Source organism: Leguminivora glycinivorella, chromosome 13 (assembly GCF_023078275.1).
Source record: "Leguminivora glycinivorella isolate SPB_JAAS2020 chromosome 13, LegGlyc_1.1, whole genome shotgun sequence".
NCBI classification, from domain to species: domain Eukaryota; kingdom Metazoa; phylum Arthropoda; class Insecta; order Lepidoptera; family Tortricidae; genus Leguminivora; species Leguminivora glycinivorella.
This window is the reverse complement of record NC_062983.1, coordinates 17,051,682-17,070,981: the sequence shown is the minus strand read 5'-3', so window position 1 is coordinate 17,070,981 and position 19,300 is coordinate 17,051,682. Positions and strand designations below refer to the sequence as shown.

Here is a 19,300-nt window from a genome sequence, read left to right as displayed (position 1 = left end):
AGTAAATGCGGGTTATTTGTATAGGCATAGCTAAGTGACATCTATCGACAATCACGCGTCAATCACGCGTCACCTAGCGTAAATTATCAGTACTGCTACATGTCAATAGATGTCGCGACGAACGAAAAGTCTAATGCTCACCAATTTTTAGCTAATATTAGGTACAATATTATTAATCAGTATTCTGTTTCCAATTCCTTATTCTTGCTACCTAGTATCGAGTAGCGGTACTGATAATTCACGCTATTTGACGCGTGATTGACGCGTGATTGTCGCTAGATGGTCGCTAGATGTCGCTTAACTATGCAATTATGCATATACAAATAACCCGCATTTACTGATGTATGAAGTTACAACTCTTCCCTTAGGTACTTATTCCTTTATGGTCCCCAATTACATGATCGCCGCAGTTTGCTAGGAGCATGATTCCTGCTTCCCTATTTGTAGGCTTCTGTATTTAATGGTTTAGTATCAAATTATGTCCAACGGCCGCCGATAGCATCAAAGAGGATCGAGTATTATAGAGAGTCCCTGTCAAAGTAAAATCTGTAATCACAGTGCATAGACAGCCATCTCTCGACACAAGCTTCAAACTTTTGAACCTCAGTTTTGATAATTTGACCCATATTCTTAGCTTGATATGTGTTAAAATGTCAAATATTAATATTAGCGCCATCTAGCCGAGCGTCCCCCTAAGGTGTAACGCCATCTAGGCCACCGTACCTTTCTCTGTATGGTTCTAGGGACGTTTTTTTCTTAGACTTTGTCTGTCTATACGGAGTTACTTATGACTTTGATAGCATTAATTTTTGCCCAAAAGATCGCTTATTTCTGACATCTCACGCTACTTTGTCACGCACGTTGCAAAAGTAATATTAAATCGGGACAGAGTCCAGAACGATTTCTATGAATTAAACCAGGCCCGTCTATTCCCGGAATCAGTAATTCACTTTGAAAATACAGCGGGATTTTAATAAGCCTAGCGGTTTAGTCTGTCGGTCACGCTGCATCCCATAATTGGATACCTTTCTGAAAATTTGGGTGGCTATTGTCACAAAATTCATTATATTCTTTTAAAGATTTATGTCTCGAAAGTGACACTTAACGCCATCTAACAGTGATCTCAAGGCAACAAGAAATTTGTAGTAACGCCATCTACATTTGCCGTGTTTTTAGGCGGTCGCATTTTTTTGTATGGGATGGATATATCTCCTAAATCCATAATCTCTGCTATTGTGTACAAGTTAAACTAGTTTTGTTTAGGCTTTGAAACTCGCGTGAATAGGTAGATAGGTACCCCGTAATATACTACGCGGAAAATTTTAATCATGAACTGTGCTGTTTACCGAGGCATGATTATCTGGAATTGCAATTATAAGTATCTCGAAGGCAATAACCAGCAGAGCAGCGAAAGCCTTTGCGGGGATAATGCTGTCATAAAAAGCGTGCTTAAATTGTTAAATTTACCTGGGAACAGCAGGGCGTACAACCAAATCATCTCTCTCAAAGCTTCTTGCTGTATAAATTAGGACGGAGGTCGGAAAATTGAGAAAAATGTTGCCTGTCCGGAAATTGAAAAACTTCGGGTCGTTCTTTTATTCTAGAATTTGACAGTTTTTAAGGTTCCGCAGTTCCGTCCCTTGGATGGGAAAAGCAAAAGGCGTTGGTGGTTCGTCCGGGCGCTGTCTGTGACCCTCTGTCAAAATATTTTCTTCGGTAATGCGTAATACATACTTTAAAAAACACGAAATGTATTTGTATAAGTATAGTCATCGATTAGTGCGACAGTAAGGGCCCATTTAGACGGTGCGAGAACTCGCATACGAGTTTTACTGCGGTATTTGATGGCTGTGCTGTCAACAGCCCGCAATGTAACTAAAATCGCATGCGAGTTCGCACGCCGTCTAAATTATGAAATAAAATTATGGAAACGGATAATGTCTCGTATAATTAATTTACAATACCTACATCCCAATTACTATTATAATCTTCGAAAAATTTCAAAATTAAAAATAAAATTATGTACGGAACTCTCAGTATACAAGGAAGATTCACACTTTTCCGTTTTTTTTAAAGGAAAATGAATTTCAGGAGCGGACCATGTGACAATTTAGGGGCTTTTATTAAACCAGGCTGGGCGTTGATTCTATTAGTTACGCCGTAAATAGAAGAGTCTTTGTTGACGTGACTTCGCAATTTTAAGAATACCTCCCCTATTTTGGGGGTGTATTATTTTTTGGAGATAATACAAAGTGGGGTGACGGGGCAATAATTTGTGGTTGGTCATTGGCCGATTATTTATAGTGTTATCTTTTGTAAGATGATGGAGGCTTAAGTGTTACTTTGAAAAATTGCGAATAATGGTTTAATCCATTTAAGGAAGACATATTATTCTGGCATTATTCTCAGTATTTATTTTCATTCTCTATAGGCTACTAGGTTTTTTACAATATGTATATAAAAATAAAATATAAAAACATGTACAAAACAATATAAAAACATATAGACATATTATAAAAAACCTAACCTAGGGTGCCGCCAGCATTGTTGAATTTTACTTCTTTAAAATATTCTTCTTTAAAATATTTTATTCTAATATAATTGGCGAGATCAAAGCCACACGACTCCGCTGGCTTGGCCACCTGGAAAGGATGGGAGAGGATCGTGGTGTGAGAAGAGCATATGTGGGACGCCCAGGTGGAAAACGTCCGCGTGGGCGTCCCAGATATCGCTGGTGCGAGGAAGCCCTGAAAGACCTGTCCGCACTTGGTGTACCCAACTGGCGTGAAGTGGCGCAGGATAGGGCAGAGTGGCGATCTCTTGTGTCGGAGGCCAAGATCCTTTTTGGGTCGCTGAGCCAGTGAAGTAAGTAAGTAAGTAAGTAAAATATTCATAAGTACTAAGAAAACAATTAATAACATTTATTGCAATACATTATATTAATAAGATGGGTGAATCCACGTTAAAGTAACGTGAGTCACGACTTCATTGCAACTACAGTTGCAAATTAAAGGATTTAGGCATACATCGGAAAAGTAACACTTATTTAGAGATAGATTATCACTTGAACTTCTCTGAACTTCGGACTTGAGTTTCGGCCGAGTTTTCCCATTTGAGTAAGTATTTTAGCAATTGTGAGTGGTCTTTGTGAAAACGAAATCATCTGCGTGGTGAATTTGTATTTGCAGTCCAGGGCCTGTTCGGGACACTGACGTCCTTTAGACGCCGGCAGAGGTACAGTCAGCTTTAGGGAAAAGTAGACCATTGCATACAAATTTGTATGAAGGGGGGTCTACTTTTCTCAGCAGCTGACTGTACATACCAGACCTCGCTGTGTCGACATGTCGTGCATCAGCTGCCATGCTGGCCGCTTTTCCACAGCGGGTAAGTATATTCCCATATTTTTATATCCATATCAAACTAGGCTAGTTTCCTACTAGTACAATCAGCTTCTTTTTAAGAACTGTCAAAACGATTTGCTACTATGGAATTACTATGGAATACTGAGGACGCTTTTGGCCGGTTTTTGGCCAATCAACTCAATCAAGGTTATCTATAATATCCATGACACATACATAGCTGTTGACTGTAGATGGAGGCGGCTACCAGGTTACGAAGAAAAAACTCCAGTTTTTTATTTTCAATTTGCTGCGGTGGTGTGTATGGGGGAGCAGCGCGTGCGCGCTCTCTCGCCGTCGGTGTTCAAGTGACGCTCCGAGCGTCGGGGCGGGTATATATATGCTTTCCCGGCCGCGAGACTCGTGTACCATTCGTCAAGTATGTATTGGTGTTATGTGTGTCTATCGTGTAACAGCAATTCTTTATTTTTCAAATATAATTCTTATGAGATAAACATTAACAATCTTCTTATACATTCTTATAAGTATATATTATATTAATATTCTAATTAGATTGTAAGTATCAGTGCCAGATACTTACTTTATATTAATTGCCATTTGTTTTTGGTATATAGTTATGTATTTACGACTGAACTATGCTTGGGTTTTTTAAGGGTAAGTAAGAATCTACTAGTTAAAGTTCAGTCGTATAGTGAAGTGCTTAGGATTGGTGGGAAATAAAACGAACAAATATAAATCGATATTTCTTTATTATTTATTATCTTAAATCTAACCTACGAGATCGTTATTTACCTATATTTTGGGGCTATTTACGACATTCCCCCTACGTGTTTTTAACACAGTTACAACGGAGTAAATCCTATAACGATAAGTCGTGAGGCTGGGCGACGAATTCTTCCTGCAGCGGTTTCAACTTCTGTAACTCGTACTCGCCCATCTGGACCAGGAAACGTCTTTACTACTTTGCCGCGTGGCCAGGTATTACGAGGCATAGTGCCGTCAGCTATGATGACTATATCTCCTTCTTTTATATTTTCGTACTTGGGATCGTTGGGGCTTCGTCTTGGTCTTAGCGTTTGACGGTATTCTTTTGTCCATCGATCCCAAAACATATCTGATAGAGCTTGTGCCGTTTTCCATGATTTTTCTGTGAGATGAATGTCGGTGAATACGCCGAATGGTGACATGGCGTTTGACCTTCCTATCAGGAAATGATTGGGCGTCAGAGCCGTCTGACGGTCATCTAATCGGACTGGAACAAGTGGTCTAGAGTTGATGATATGTTCGGCTTCTAGAAGTAAGGTATGTAGCACTTCTTCCGGTGGATGCCGTTCTTTCAGTGTAACGCGAAGAGCAGCTTTGGTAGCACCCACCAGTCGTTCCCAAGATCCTCCTGCTTCTGGATTGCCAGGAGGTATCTTTTTCCAGATTATGTTTTTATTTGTTACGAACGACTGCACTTCTTCTTCTATGTCTGCTAATGCTTCAGCTATCTCGCGTTCGGCCCCTATGAAGCAGGTAGCGTTGTCAGTATATAATACAGTAGGTTGACCTCGACGAGCCATCATGCGTCTGAGTGACAATATCATAGATGATGCAGATAGGGAAGGCACTAGTTCTATATGTACTGCCCTAGTGGTTAGGCAAGTGTACAGTGCGCCCCATCTTTTTTCATGTCGTCTGCCTACTGTAACTGTCATAGGTCCGAAGTAATCGCACGCTGTAGCTGTGAATGCAGGTTGATTAGCGGTAAGCCTTTCAGCAGGTAAATCGCCCAGAGGCACCTTGTGGGTAGTACCTCTGTATACGCGACACCATTGGCATGTGTTGCTAATATACCGTATGGCACTACGCAGTCCTACTATATGAAATTGTTTGTGTAGCTCATTGATGACAGTTTCATGATTTGCGTGGTTAAACAAAGCGTGGTAGTGTGCTATGAGTAACTTTGTTAGAGCTTCTTTTGCGTGTAGGACTGGTATGCACTGGTTTCGATCTGTGCGCCCATCTAGTAGTAGAATTCCATGTTTGCTGACGTTCACGGCGAGCTTCTTCAGCGGTGATCCCTTTGATATAGGCCGCCCAGCCTCTATGTTGGCGATTTCCTCTCTGAATGATTTTCTCTGACTTCGTTTGATTAATAACAATTCCGCAATCTTAAGTTTTTCATTCATTGTAGTGAGTGTAAGTTTTATGCCGCGTATGAGAGACTTGAACGATTCAACTGCTGATAGTACGTAAGCGGACGCGCGTAATAATCGTTTATAGGTAGGAAATCTATCTATGTCGGGCAAGCAGACGCAAGTTTTGTTTTTATTAACGACATTTACCTTCTGTTGTACGCGTTCTTCTCCTGTTGGTGGAAACGGTTGTGCCGAGGGCTTTTCTACGGGCCACGAACTACTGTCTTGTGTTATAAAATCTGGGCCACGAAACCATCTATGGTTGGCGTCGAAATCTTTAGGTATGCCGCGTATGGCGTCGTCGGCTACGTTTAGTGAGGTAGGTACCCATCGCCAATCCTCTGGCGAGGTAGTCTCCTCTATTTCAGCTAATCTATGTGCGACGAAGGTTTTGAATGTACGAGGTCCCGACCTTATCCACGACAGACACGTTAAACTGTCTGACCAGTAATATGATTTTTCTATGACGTAACTAGATTCTCTTTTTACTGATTCGGTTAATCTACTAGCTAACGTAGCGGACTGCAGTTCGAGCCTAGGTATTGACACTTGTTTCAAAGGACAAACCCTTGCCTTCGCGGCTACTAGAGTGGCTTGTTTGTTCCCTTCTTCGTCCGTACCTACCATGTATACCGCGGCTGCGTATACTTTTTCTGACGCGTCACAAAAAGTATGAGTTACGACCTTTCGATTCGGCGCGGGAACGTACCGTTCTATTTTTAATTCGCGCAATTTATTCATGTTATTTATGAATTCTAACCATAATTGGTGATCTTCGGGGGTGATTTTTTCATCCCAGTCTTTACGCGTACGCCATATGTTTTGAATGAGTACTTTTCCCGTTACCGTAATGGGAGAAATAAGACCGATGGGGTCGAACAAGCTCATTACCCCCGAGGTCACCTGTCGTTTGGTAGGTATGACGCCTTTTTCCAGTACTTCTTTAGGTGTGTTGCGAAAGTTTACGTTAAACCCTAGTTTATCTTGTTTATTATGCCATAATAGGCCTAACGTTCGTTCGCATTCGTGCTTCCCTAATTCCGATACCTCTTTGCTAGAGATGTCGGTTACGTCTTTTAGAACTTCGGGAACGTTAGAAGCCCACCCGCGTAAATGAAAGGAAGCTTTTGCGTGTATTTTTACAATATCGTTCACTAACGTGCGTGCGACATGCGGGTCGTCAAAACTGGCTAATAAATCATCTACGTAAAAGTTATTTAGCGTAGTTTCTTTTACTAGTGGGTATTTTTCACTATGTTCTTCTGCGTTTTTATTTTTTACGAACTGTGCGATAGTAGGGCTAGAGGCGGAGCCGAATATTAGCGAAGTCATTCGGTATTCATCGGCCGGGCCTTCGCGCCTATCTCCCCTCCATAGAAATCGGAGGCTATCTCTGTCCTGCTCTATTACGCGAACTTGTAAGAACATTTCGGCTATGTCCGCTATGACGGCCACTTTGCCTTCGCGAAATCGTATTAACACACCGAACAATGATAGCAGTAAATCTGGCCCTACCAATAGTGCTTCGTTTAAGCTTTTACCCGCCATTTTGCATTTTCCGTCAAATACTAATCTAGGTTTACCCTTTTGAGGATGGAAAGTGGCAAAATGTGGAAGGTAGTATTCCCTGGGAGACGTGTTAGGCTTATGTATTCTTTCGGCGTACCCTTTGTCTAGGAGGTTTTGTATTTGTCGAGAGTATTCTGCCTTTAACCCGTCATCCCTGTCTAGTTTTTTTTCCAAACTTACTAGCCGTTTCATTGCTTTGTCTTTGTTGTTAGGTAGAGTTTCGTTGTCCGTTTTCCATAATAATCCTGCTTCGTACCTATCTTCGCCCTGTATTTTTTTACATGTTGCGTTTAGGATTTCGAAAGCGCGGTTATTAGGATCGGATCTGTTTATTTTAGGCTCTACTCCTAACGACTCTATGTTAAAATGTTGTTTTATTAATTCGTGCGTATCTTGTTCGTCGCGACGAGATACGTGATTAATTGTTGCTATTAACTTTCGCGGTTTTGCTTCCGCGCCGTGAAGGACCCAGCCCAACTTGGTATAGGATGCGGCGGGCAGGTTCTCGTCGGCCTCTATCAATTCTCTAGTAACAATTAAATGCCAGTTATCCTGGCCTATAAGTACAGTAGGTATACCCGTAGCGTATGTGAGTTCGTCTCGTAGTTCCTCGAGATGAGCGCACTTACTTAACACTTCTTTATTTATTCCTTGCGGGTGTAATCCTAACTTTTCGACTGTAAATGCCGTAAGATTATTTACGTTCTCGCTCTTTAGTCCGCGAATAGACACGTTTACCTCGCACGACTCGTTATCTACCAGAGTATTGTCTCCTACTGTATTTAGAGATAATTCACACGAACGCGTTCTAGGCGTAACTTGGTCGGCTATATGGCGCTCTATTAAAGTAAGCCCCGCCCCTTCGTCCAAAAGCCCGTATGTTTGTACGGAGCCCAATGGCCCGCTTACTTCGACTGGCATAACCTTTAAATAGGTATCTTTATCGTGTAAGTGGCTTATGGACGACTGCAATTTGCGGGTTTCGCTCTCTTTTCTAGTGCCGTGTAGTAATTTATGATGTGCCGCCTCGCAATCGCCCGTTCCGCACGGTACGTATTTACATTTATTAAAGCGTCTGTGATACGGCCCTAAACATCTGTAGCATAATTTGAATTCCTTCATTTTCGTCCATCGCTCGTCAACATTAAGCTTTAAAAAATCGGCGCACTTCGTTATATAATGTTCGCCGCTGCATACCGTACATTTATTTGAATTACTTTCTCTAACTCGCGGGGCGTTCGTATGTGTTTTAGGTTTATTATTTTTCACGGATTTTTTCTCTACTGGTTTTTTACTGACCTGTGCAATGAAAGGTTTACTTGAACGTTTGTAGGAATATTCCGTTTCGCTATACGATTCCCTACTCGTCGACCGTGAGCGTGAACGGTGTCGCGACTGTGCTACCGCGTTTACGCTATGCTTTTTCTGTGCGGATCTACGCGATGCGTGGGTAACAGTTAGACCTGCCGCTTTGCTGGCCTCTGTTAGGAATTTTGATAATGACACTAAACCTAATTCCTTAGGGTTTTGTACGCGGTGTTTATTCCACTCATGTCGCATTAGAACACTCATTTTATCGACTAGCCTATTGACCAACTCCGGGGCCATGAGATATTGTTCTTGATGCAGTGATTTGATGGTGGCTACCACGTTAGCGACTTGGCCGGCGAACGATACGATATTGTGATTGTCTTCGGATAGTTTAGGTAACCGTTTGACCTCTTCTATTTCTGCTAGTACTAAGGCCTCGGGGTTGCCGAATTGCAACTCGAGCATGTCCATAATTTCGAAAGGATCCGACGTAGTATATAGTAGGGCTTTAACTGCGTATTTGGCGTCGCCGCGTAGCGCGCGCCTAATCCTACCTACATTTGCTACTTCTGAGAACATAGCCTCAGTGTCGTTGAACTCAGCCTTGAAAGCTATCCATTCCGATATTGAACCGTCGAATTTGGGTAACTCGGCAACGTGCCGTTGTACTACCGGGTCGCGCCTACCTTTACCTACCGCGTTCTCAAATCGTTGCGCTAACAATTCAATGTCATTACTTGCTATTTTATTACTTGTACCTACATACGGCATCGGTGCCGTATTTCTCGGTCTTATAGTATCTTTTTGTTCTATTTTTGCCTGTTCGTTAACCCAACATTGTACCGGGGGTACGTCTGACACCTGTGCGGGTTTGTTCATCGTCGCAGGTGTCTGTTTACGAGTACAGACTTCGGCAAACTCCGCCTCTGCTTTGGCTAGAGCTAATGCGCTACTGGCGGCAGCCGCTGCCGCCCTAGCTTGTGCTAATTCTGCGTCACGCACGGCCTGTTCGCTGCGGAGTATTAGTAACCTAGCCTCGGTTATTCTCTCGTGAGAACTATTGTCGATGACCGTAGGCCGCGGTGCCTCCACTGGCACAACCGTGTCGTCCAACATTGTGCTTTGACGGGGTGACGCCTGTTCGTTCTTATTTGTCGTTTCAGTACTATTCGCGCGTTTGCTACCGCTTACGCTTTCCTGTTCGGAAGCTGTATTTGTACGAGACCCTACTAACGGCGTGTGCTTACCCGATCGTAATACCCTCCCGCTTTCGCTCATGATTGAATCGTACAAATCTCTATCACACGGTAACGCCCTATATAATGAGTGCAAATAATTAGTACTATATACAATGGAAACTACAAAAAATAATCAAAAACGAACAAAACAAATTAACACTTATATTATGATTGACTTAACCACTACGCATAACACTTATATAACAACCCGTGACTCTACACACTCATTATTTGTACGTGGCACTGTATATGTTTACACTTGGCAATAACGCAATCCTAGCACTTCACTGTCCCTATGCAACGTGTCAACCCCCTGATAGGTTGACTCGTGCGCGGTCCCTATCGTCCCTAGGGCCTGACCGGGTACTAACGTAGGGGATCCGATCAGGATAGGATAAGGTTTGCGGAACTGCTCTGGTAGTGGCAGTGTACCTTACGGGTGCCCACTGATGACTGGGAATGTCCTCAGCTTAACAGCCTGGTTTCAATCCGTTAGACGGCATAGAATCCACCGTTCGATACACTGCGTGCCAGCACACACAGCCGAGTATGTACGTATCACTTGCGTGACACGGTGTACGTTCTCGTTCGTACACGAAGACCCGCTGCCCAGGCTCACGACAGTCGTTGACACCGTTAGGTGACCGTCTGAGGAGGGGAGAATGTCGTCCAGGTCGCCACCGTTAAGGTTACGTTACCCACGTTACTTTTCTCGATAACTGATAAATCAGTCCTACTAAATTTTCGCGGCTAGCGCTACTCGTCTAGTTTATATCGATGACTGTATGTGTTTCTTTCTTCTTAGTTGCTGGATACTGGCACGATGATATCCGCGGCTCGATGGACCATTGTTGACTGTAGATGGAGGCGGCTACCAGGTTACGAAGAAAAAACTCCAGTTTTTTATTTTCAATTTGCTGCGGTGGTGTGTATGGGGGAGCAGCGCGTGCGCGCTCTCTCGCCGTCGGTGTTCAAGTGACGCTCCGAGCGTCGGGGCGGGTATATATATGCTTTCCCGGCCGCGAGACTCGTGTACCATTCGTCAAGTATGTATTGGTGTTATGTGTGTCTATCGTGTAACAGCAATTCTTTATTTTTCAAATATAATTCTTATGAGATAAACATTAACAATCTTCTTATACATTCTTATAAGTATATATTATATTAATATTCTAATTAGATTGTAAGTATCAGTGCCAGATACTTACTTTATATTAATTGCCATTTGTTTTTGGTATATAGTTATGTATTTACGACTGAACTATGCTTGGGTTTTTTAAGGGTAAGTAAGAATCTACTAGTTAAAGTTCAGTCGTATAGTGAAGTGCTTAGGATTGGTGGGAAATAAAACGAACAAATATAAATCGATATTTCTTTATTATTTATTATCTTAAATCTAACCTACGAGATCGTTATTTACCTATATTTTGGGGCTATTTACGACAATAGCTATAGATAAGTATATTTAGTTTGCCCTTTTAAGCAAAATAATAATACGCATCTAAAGGATATTTTCGTCCTAGATAAAAAAAACAACAAAGAACAAAAATAGACATTCATAACTGCCCCTCATTTAATCAACAAACGCCCTCAACACAATTTATTAACATTAAGCCTGTCCCAATTAAAAAAAATCACGCCTCAACTTCATACTTTCAACACCCTTAAGTCAATGGAAGAGGGTACACAATCTTGTAAATACTTATTACTTCTACCATAGATTAAATATAAGAAGATCGTGCAAAAAGTAGATGGCGCCACTAAAAATGCCTTGTTTCCATCGATTACTTGTAGATGGCGTTAAGTGTCGCTTTCGACATAGATTTATGGCTGGAAAGTGACACTTAACGCCAGTCTACAAGTAATCGATGGCAACAAGGCATTTTTAGTGGCGCCATCTAGTTTTTGCGCGTTCTGAAGTCGGTCGCACTTTAATGTATTGTTTATTCCACCCATAAGTTGCTCAGATATTTTTTTTTATATTTACAATAAGATGAAAATTGTACATTGTTGACCCTTTCAAAGTGCTTATATATTTGCTTACATATAATAGGCTTATATATTTGAATAAAGAATATTTTGATTGATAGATTGATTGATTGATTGATTGTATGGGATGGTATTATTTACCTGCCGAATTCTACGCCCGGACAGACGACGCAACGAAGCCTCGACGTTACGTTGTCACCCAAATCTAGATAATTTGTGATGTGTTGATTTTTTCTCACTTTGGTGTGTTTATTTGTTATGCTTTTATGTATCTATTTTAGTTACTCAGTGCTTTGGTTTTTACTGTCATACTATGTAACGTATTTTAAATAAAAATAAAATAAATAAAATAAAATTATGTTCTTATATTTAATCTATGCTTTTACTAACGAGTTCGTGACACGTTCTTAAGTGTATTTCGTTGTAGGTGTTTCTAAATGTTAATTGGATCTCGTGAAGCGATTTACCTTAAGGAATCAAACGTGTCACGGTATCTTCTATCTCATGTGTAGTGGTACGTTAGTGAGGGAGGGAGATAGGCGAGGCAAGGTCCTGTCTAGTGATGTTCGCGTGTTCACGTTCCCGGGAATACCTGTATATCTCATTTGTTTGTTGATTTTATAGTTTGAGTATGACATAGGTACCATTGTATTTAAGTCAACCATTTCTACGTAATTATTGCTTATCTGTGCAAGGTTAAAAAAAAACAACAACATAAAGTAATGACTAAATAAATAAAAAGGCGTCTAAAAGACCAAAATATAATAAATCTAAGTAGTATTTATTGATAGGTGGTCAAGATTTCCGGTCCGATCTGTGAAGTTCTGTAAAGCTCTTGTTGTGAGCAAAAAATAAATATACACTTCAAAACTCATGTTTTTCAAGCAACCCTTCATGCTTACAGCTCAAAATATAGTCGTTATAAATAGAAATATCTTACGTTACGTTTGATGTAACACCGAATATTCTTCTTTACTTACTTACATACCTATTTATCTGGGCTGAGATATTACGTTTTTTAAGAAGAAACATACATACATACACATACATATAATCACGCTTGTATCCCATAAAGGGGTAGGCAGAGGATATGAACTAAGTTTCAGTGCCACTCTTGGCAAAAAGGGGTTGAGTTGAAAGTCCAAATTGGGACATTGCAGTGACAGGTTTCCAGCCTCTCGCCTACACCACAATTTAACCCATATCCTACAGTCGACTTCTACGATACCCACGGGAAGAAAGGAGGTGGTGAAATTCTAACCCGTCACCACACGGGGCCACATAGCAATGCATTTTTTTTTTTCAGAAATATTCCCGCAAAATTGTCTACTTCAAGAATATTTCCCTCGATACGGTACATCCTTAGTTTCGTACCTAACTCCCGTTCCCCGTCAGCCGTGTAAGGCGCCGGTTCATTAGGCGCGACTTAACGATATTTAAATACGCTTTCATGACGTATTTACACCATAATTGCCTTCTTATCTCACAATTTGCTCGCTTCGTTACGACATGATGAAGGAATAGTTTTAACGAGATTATTTACTCGTATAGCGGATGATTGGATTCGTTTTTGCGATCTCAATTGATTAGGTTGGTTTGATTTTTAGAGTTCGAAAGCGGATTTGTGTGTTTTTAATCATATTAGGTGAATTGAGGAGGCACACTGGCATTTTATCCCACCAGGCGGCGCCTGTTCAAGTGCCTAGGCATGTCACTGTCATTCATATGAGAGAGAGAGAGAGGAAAAACATCATCTTCTCGCTCTCACGTATGAAATTCTTTATCTGTGCAATGGACTAATAGGGTGGCGCCATCTGTCGAGTGTGCCTCCTCATTTGTAGTGCTTTGAATACTTTTTTTTATGGATCAACCTCTTCATTCATAAATAGTTACTGAATTGTTTATTTAAAAATTGCTTTGTCCCTTTCACAAATACTTAAGGCAACATGTAATTAGGGACAAAATAACTTATCAGTTCATTAACGTTTTTATTATAAGAGAGTAAATCACAAACAGTAAATAACAAGGGTTACATTTTATATTGAATCATATTAGTGTCCATCATTGGATACAACTAAATTATCATAAAAATATGATAGCTATTTCAATATAGTTAAGGTACAGCGGTGCAATTCTCGACTGGGGGGCAAATGTAACTGGTCCATTTTTTCCATGTTTTACAATGTTTGCATTATTAAATAGTGTCCACCGGTTATATTTGTATTTCAGTGGATACATGTAGGCGTGTTCAGTGGATACATTACAGCAAATAATTTAAAAGTTCCTCGTAGACGACTCAATATCATAGTAGAACATGACTTGGCGAGAATAACTTGATGTTAAAATAATAATTATAAAAATAAAGACTATTGCCTGGCTCTTGTGAATCTACCCATGACACTAGTATTTTTATATAGACTGCAATATTGTAAAAAATAAGGAAACTCCAAGTCTAAATTTAAGAAAAAATTGTAACAATATTTGTAAACGACTGTTTGTTTTCTCAAATAAATAAATTAAAAAAAATATTGTAATGATGGAAAAAAATTGACTAGTTACAATTCCCCCCCCCCCCCCTGGAGATTTGCCTCGCTGTTCCTTAGTTGATTTCTTTGTTTAAATATTACGGAGTTTTTACCTAGGAAACCTTCTGGTCCCTTACAAAAATGATTCAATTATATTTTTGGTGTCGTTAGACCCTTTATTAAAGTACTAACGTATTGCCTAGCTTTTAAATAAAATGCCTTATTATTTTAAACCCGTAATAGCTACGGGTTAACTCACATTTGTCCGTCAAAATACAAACAACACTTAATCAACTGTTTAGAGAAAGAACATAAACAAAACTTACATACATAATTAAGTAGTATGAATTACCTGTATATAGGTTTCCCCCCAGCCTTCCTGAACCAAAGCACCATGTACACACGGTCTTCTCCGGCATCCGGTGAAACGTCGCACGGCAGTGACGCCGTCCGGCCAAGCACTGCGTCCACATCCACCGTTGATACTGGAACAATAGAAAATAAATATTATATTGAAATAATTTTAAATAACTTATTATAGTTAGGTTAAGTACCTCACTTGTCTGGGATATAGATTACTAGCGTCCACGACTTCAAGCTCTTATGAATAGTTCATGACATAAATATATTATGACCTTAATCTAACCTAATTTAACTTATTATGGGTTAAGTACCTCACTCGTCTGGGATATAGATTACTTCGATAATGGCGGAATTCTCCGTACAAACTTCCACCCCCATTTTAAGAAAGAGGGGGCTTAGAAACAGATAAAAAGTACCATATGTAACTCTCCATCCCTTCAATTATCTCCGCTTAAAAAATAACGTCAATTCGTCGCTCCGTTTTGCCGTGAAAGACGGACGAACAAACAGACACACACACTTTCCTATTTATAATAATAAAGTGTGGATTGTAGCCCAGTATTTAGTCCATCACTTTCATACAATAGCCCAGTTTATTTTAGATTCCATTAACTCTCAAATAGTCGATGCGGGCAAAGGCAACATCCGCTCTGTGTACCCCTAACATTTCATTAAAGTGTCAAAAGGGCCTATACGCGTTGGCTTCGGCCCAGCGCACGCTTCCAAAGGTCCGGAATACCATTGTTTTGTGATGGGAAAGACATACAAAGTATGGATTGCAACTACATAGCAAGGTAAAGAGTAGGGATTCTTTATACCGTATCTCCCACTATTTTATCCAGTTCATTATACGGTTTAAAGGCTGGTGACAGCGAGGTCAGCCATTTGCATTTTGGAATAAATTCAAAAAGGGAACGTGAAAATAAAATTTATTACGTCCTAGATAAAAAAGTACATGGCGTCGGAGCATAAGACACTGTTCTACGGTTTATAATAAAATGAGGAAGTAAAAAACTGAGGAAAGGAATCCCCGGTGTAATACATTTATTCATTACGAAAGTAATTTAATAAAAAACCGGCCGAGAGCTAGTCGGACGCCCACAGAGGGTGCCGTACAGTTATATTTTTTATTCTATTAAATTGTAAAAAAAAATTGATACTTTTTTTAATGTGTATTATAAGAAGATACAAGTTGGCACGGGAAGTACCCTAATATTCGTTTTAGTTCCTTCAAAGTGTAAAAAAATACGGTTCTGGCAATATAAACGACCGTAATGTATCTTCTATCTATTTAACGTAAAAGCGTGCTTTTTTTCACAGACTCCTAGGAATGTTGATCTATAAAATAAAATGATTTTAATTTAAACTTCATATCTCCACGCGTTTTAGGAGACTAGGGCTAGTTGTTGCATCAATCACATTTTTGACAGACACATCATCGTCACGCAGCAGACGTCTATGGAACTTCCCATAAATAAAATTTAACGCACGCTTTAACGGTGACAGATGGTTTGATGCAACCGGCCCTAAGTGCATTTAAAGTAATTAAAACGTTATTCAAAGATTTTTCGTAAACCACAGTCTACAGTATAACTTATACATTCAGTGCCTTAATAGTATTTTATACAATCGTGATATAATCAAAGCTTTTCAGTCGAGTACCATGTTTAGGCCACGAAGCTTGCTGAGTGGCCTAATAGTACGGTACGAGAGTGAAAAGCTTAATTATATCACTATTGTATACAATACTTTTTCTATGAGTCATCATCTTCATCATCAATGGACGAAAAATATCATCATTCAAGTTAAAATTCATTTTAATGGCGTCGTTCACCGTTGCATCAACATCGAATTACTTGACAACCAATTGTTTGTAATAACCGTCTGTGATTGGTCGATAACGCGATAGATTAAAAAAAATGTGTTTCAGATGCAGAAAAATTTGCCAGGTATCGCAAATTAGTATAGAACTTGTATGAAGTTCTATTTTTGAATTTTTTCAGTTAACTAAAGTGAAGTGTAATGAAATATTATAGTTGACTAAGTGTCAAAGACTATCCAACACTGAAAAGTCAGCACTTATAGTTTAGTCTGTGGTGTCCTAATTGACAGATTAAAGTCGACGAGTAGAAAAACGATTTTTTGAAAAGTTTCACTATGACATTGACGTATAAAGGTCGTTTATTTTACACAAGAGCCTACCTTGGATCTCGTCAAATAGTAAGTACTTATGTTACTTTTTTTCACATTTACAGTACCCCCGGCGCGGCGATAATGATTGCACATCGGTTTTTCGTCTTCGTTGTCTCTTTCTTGCTTATGTGACGTTAATTCTCTTTCCAAAGACAGATGTGCATTCTTTATCGCCGTTTACTGTAATTACTTGCGCATTGACAAGTGCGATAAAGGCGGAAAATAGGCTCTTTACAATGTGTCTGGGTCGCAACCAAAGACATATGTAACTCCGTATAGACGGATAAAATCTAAGAAAAAAACGTACCTAAAAGCCCTAGAGAAAAAGTACGGTGGCCTAGATGGCGTTACACCTTTGGGGAACGCTCGGCTCGGCTAGATGGCGTCAAGCTAACAATATGGCCCAAATTGTAAAAACTGAGGTTCAAAAGTTTCAAGCCTGTGTCGAGAGATGGCAGTATATGCTCTGTGATTGCACATTTTACTTTGACAGTGACTCTCTATAATGCTCGATCCCCTTTGGTCGCATACCAATATTCCCTATTGGTTGACCGTACGGAACCCTACAAAGAGCCATGGCGTTAGATGAAGCTCTTGCCTCAACTGCCTACTGTTTTAGGGCCGACATTTATCTCGGCGAGTTAATTGGGGCACTGTTTTCCCTCGATACATATTTATAAATGTCTGTAATGCTTTTCACTAAGTTGTCTACTGTTCTTACTAGACATAATGTTGTAAAAAAAATAGACAAACATGTGTTGTATACATAGTTTTAAAAACTATAAGTGATTCAAGTTGGCATAAACACCAAAACAAATTTCTAAATACTAAATAAGAAAAACGAACACTTCTTTTAAGGGAAACTTTTTGTTTTGACGTAGGTGGGCATTTTCAGAATTTGGGCCCCCCCAATTAGCGTAGGTAAGTTGTTAACAAAAATTAAATCTCTGTCAGTTTTGTGACGACAATTGAGCATAAAATCTGTCTAAAAATTAACTGTTTTCATATTCTGAACGTAGATTATCACTTAAAGTTTATGTAATCAACACAAGTAAACTTGTTATAGAAATTGCATGCTTAATTACCGTCACAAAACTGACAGTGAGTTAATTTTTGTTAACAACTTACGCTAATTAGGGGGTCCCAAATTCTGACAATGCCCAGGTTTTATTAAAATTAGGGTCAAGTTAGTGCATCTTTTAGACTATTTGAATGTATTTTTAGCTTGTCATAATAACATTATCGCAAAACATAACGCACGCTTATGATAAGCATCCACTTTCACAAAGAGTAGTCATAATGAAACGAAACATTCTTGTAAACCTTCACGGAAACGCCTTCCAGTTTACATTTAAACAAAAATATTCCCCGCCTCATTCTAAACATCATACGGAACTGTGGGAAATCGAATAAACCAAGTCTAAACTCAATTTTCGGCACAAAAGAGCTTCCTAAGCATCAGCATTCAGCAGGAATGCTATTGTGATGTGTTCATTTTGATTTGTGAGCGCCTAGTGAATATAATATCGACTCGCGGAACTCATTGTCGCTTTTTAGGACCTTATCACACTTGCGATTTGCGAGCGAGTTGAAAGCGAAGCGAATGCAGCGAGTTCGCCGCGAGTGCGCAGCCAGTGAGTTCGCCGCGAGTTCGCCGCGTCTAGAGTTGAAACTTTAGGATGTATATTCGTCAGCCAAATTAATTTCTTACTCACTTTTGTTTAAGTCGGTATTTATAGCGAACGGACAAGCAATAATAATGGCAGCGTCGGAAGATTAAAACACTGTTGCAATGGATATCCATTATACATTAGTATATAGGTACTGAGGTTTACTGGTGAAATTCGAACTAGGTATGTGCAATTTCCACAATGTTGTTATTTCAAGGACAAATTATCTCGATTTATCGGGTTTCACTAGTAAACCCTACGTGACAGGCTTAGCCTAGTGGGACCACAGGACAAATGTAGGACAAAATAAATGTAGTACATAATTATTTCTTATTACTAATAAACTATTCTTATATCATGACTGTTGCAATGGATATTCAACTCACGGCGAACTCGCTGCACGTTCGCTTCGCTATCAACTCGCTCGCAAATTGCAAGTGTGATAAGGCCCTCATTGTCGCTTTTTAGAGGAACATTCGAGAAACACGGGTGCTAACGAGCCGAGACTTCGTGAACAAATTTAAGGTGCTCCCATTGTCTGTGATCGGAAACGTTGTAAAAAGAAAGATTGTTGTCTTTAGATTCGATCAGATTGAAAGCGGCGGGAAAGGACTCAAACTGTTTATTGAGAAAGAAATAAACATGATTTATCAACGCTGTGAAAAATGAGGCTCGAATACTTTTTATAAATACGATTCACTCAACAAGCAAATTAGAACTTTTCTATCTATAAAACTTAAAGTAAAATCGTGGTAATTTGTGCTTTCATTATTAAAAATTTTAAGATTTCAATTGATTAAGATTGATCTCACCAAGAATCATGAGTACCTCTGACTCTGTATCTCTGTAATTACAAAATTGATGACAATGATAACTTTTTATAATCTAAATCACTTTAAT

At 39.7% G+C, this 19,300-nt stretch overlaps 1 protein-coding gene across 1 annotated transcript in view; it reads right to left on the bottom strand.

The window, feature by feature from the left end:
* LOC125232310 (hemicentin-2-like) overlaps positions 1-19,300 on the bottom strand; it is a 340,497-nt gene that overhangs the window by 68,388 nt on the left and 252,809 nt on the right. The window contains 1 exon segment of the mRNA XM_048137936.1: positions 14,527-14,659. Within this exon segment, the coding sequence (XP_047993893.1) occupies positions 14,527-14,659 (133 nt within the window).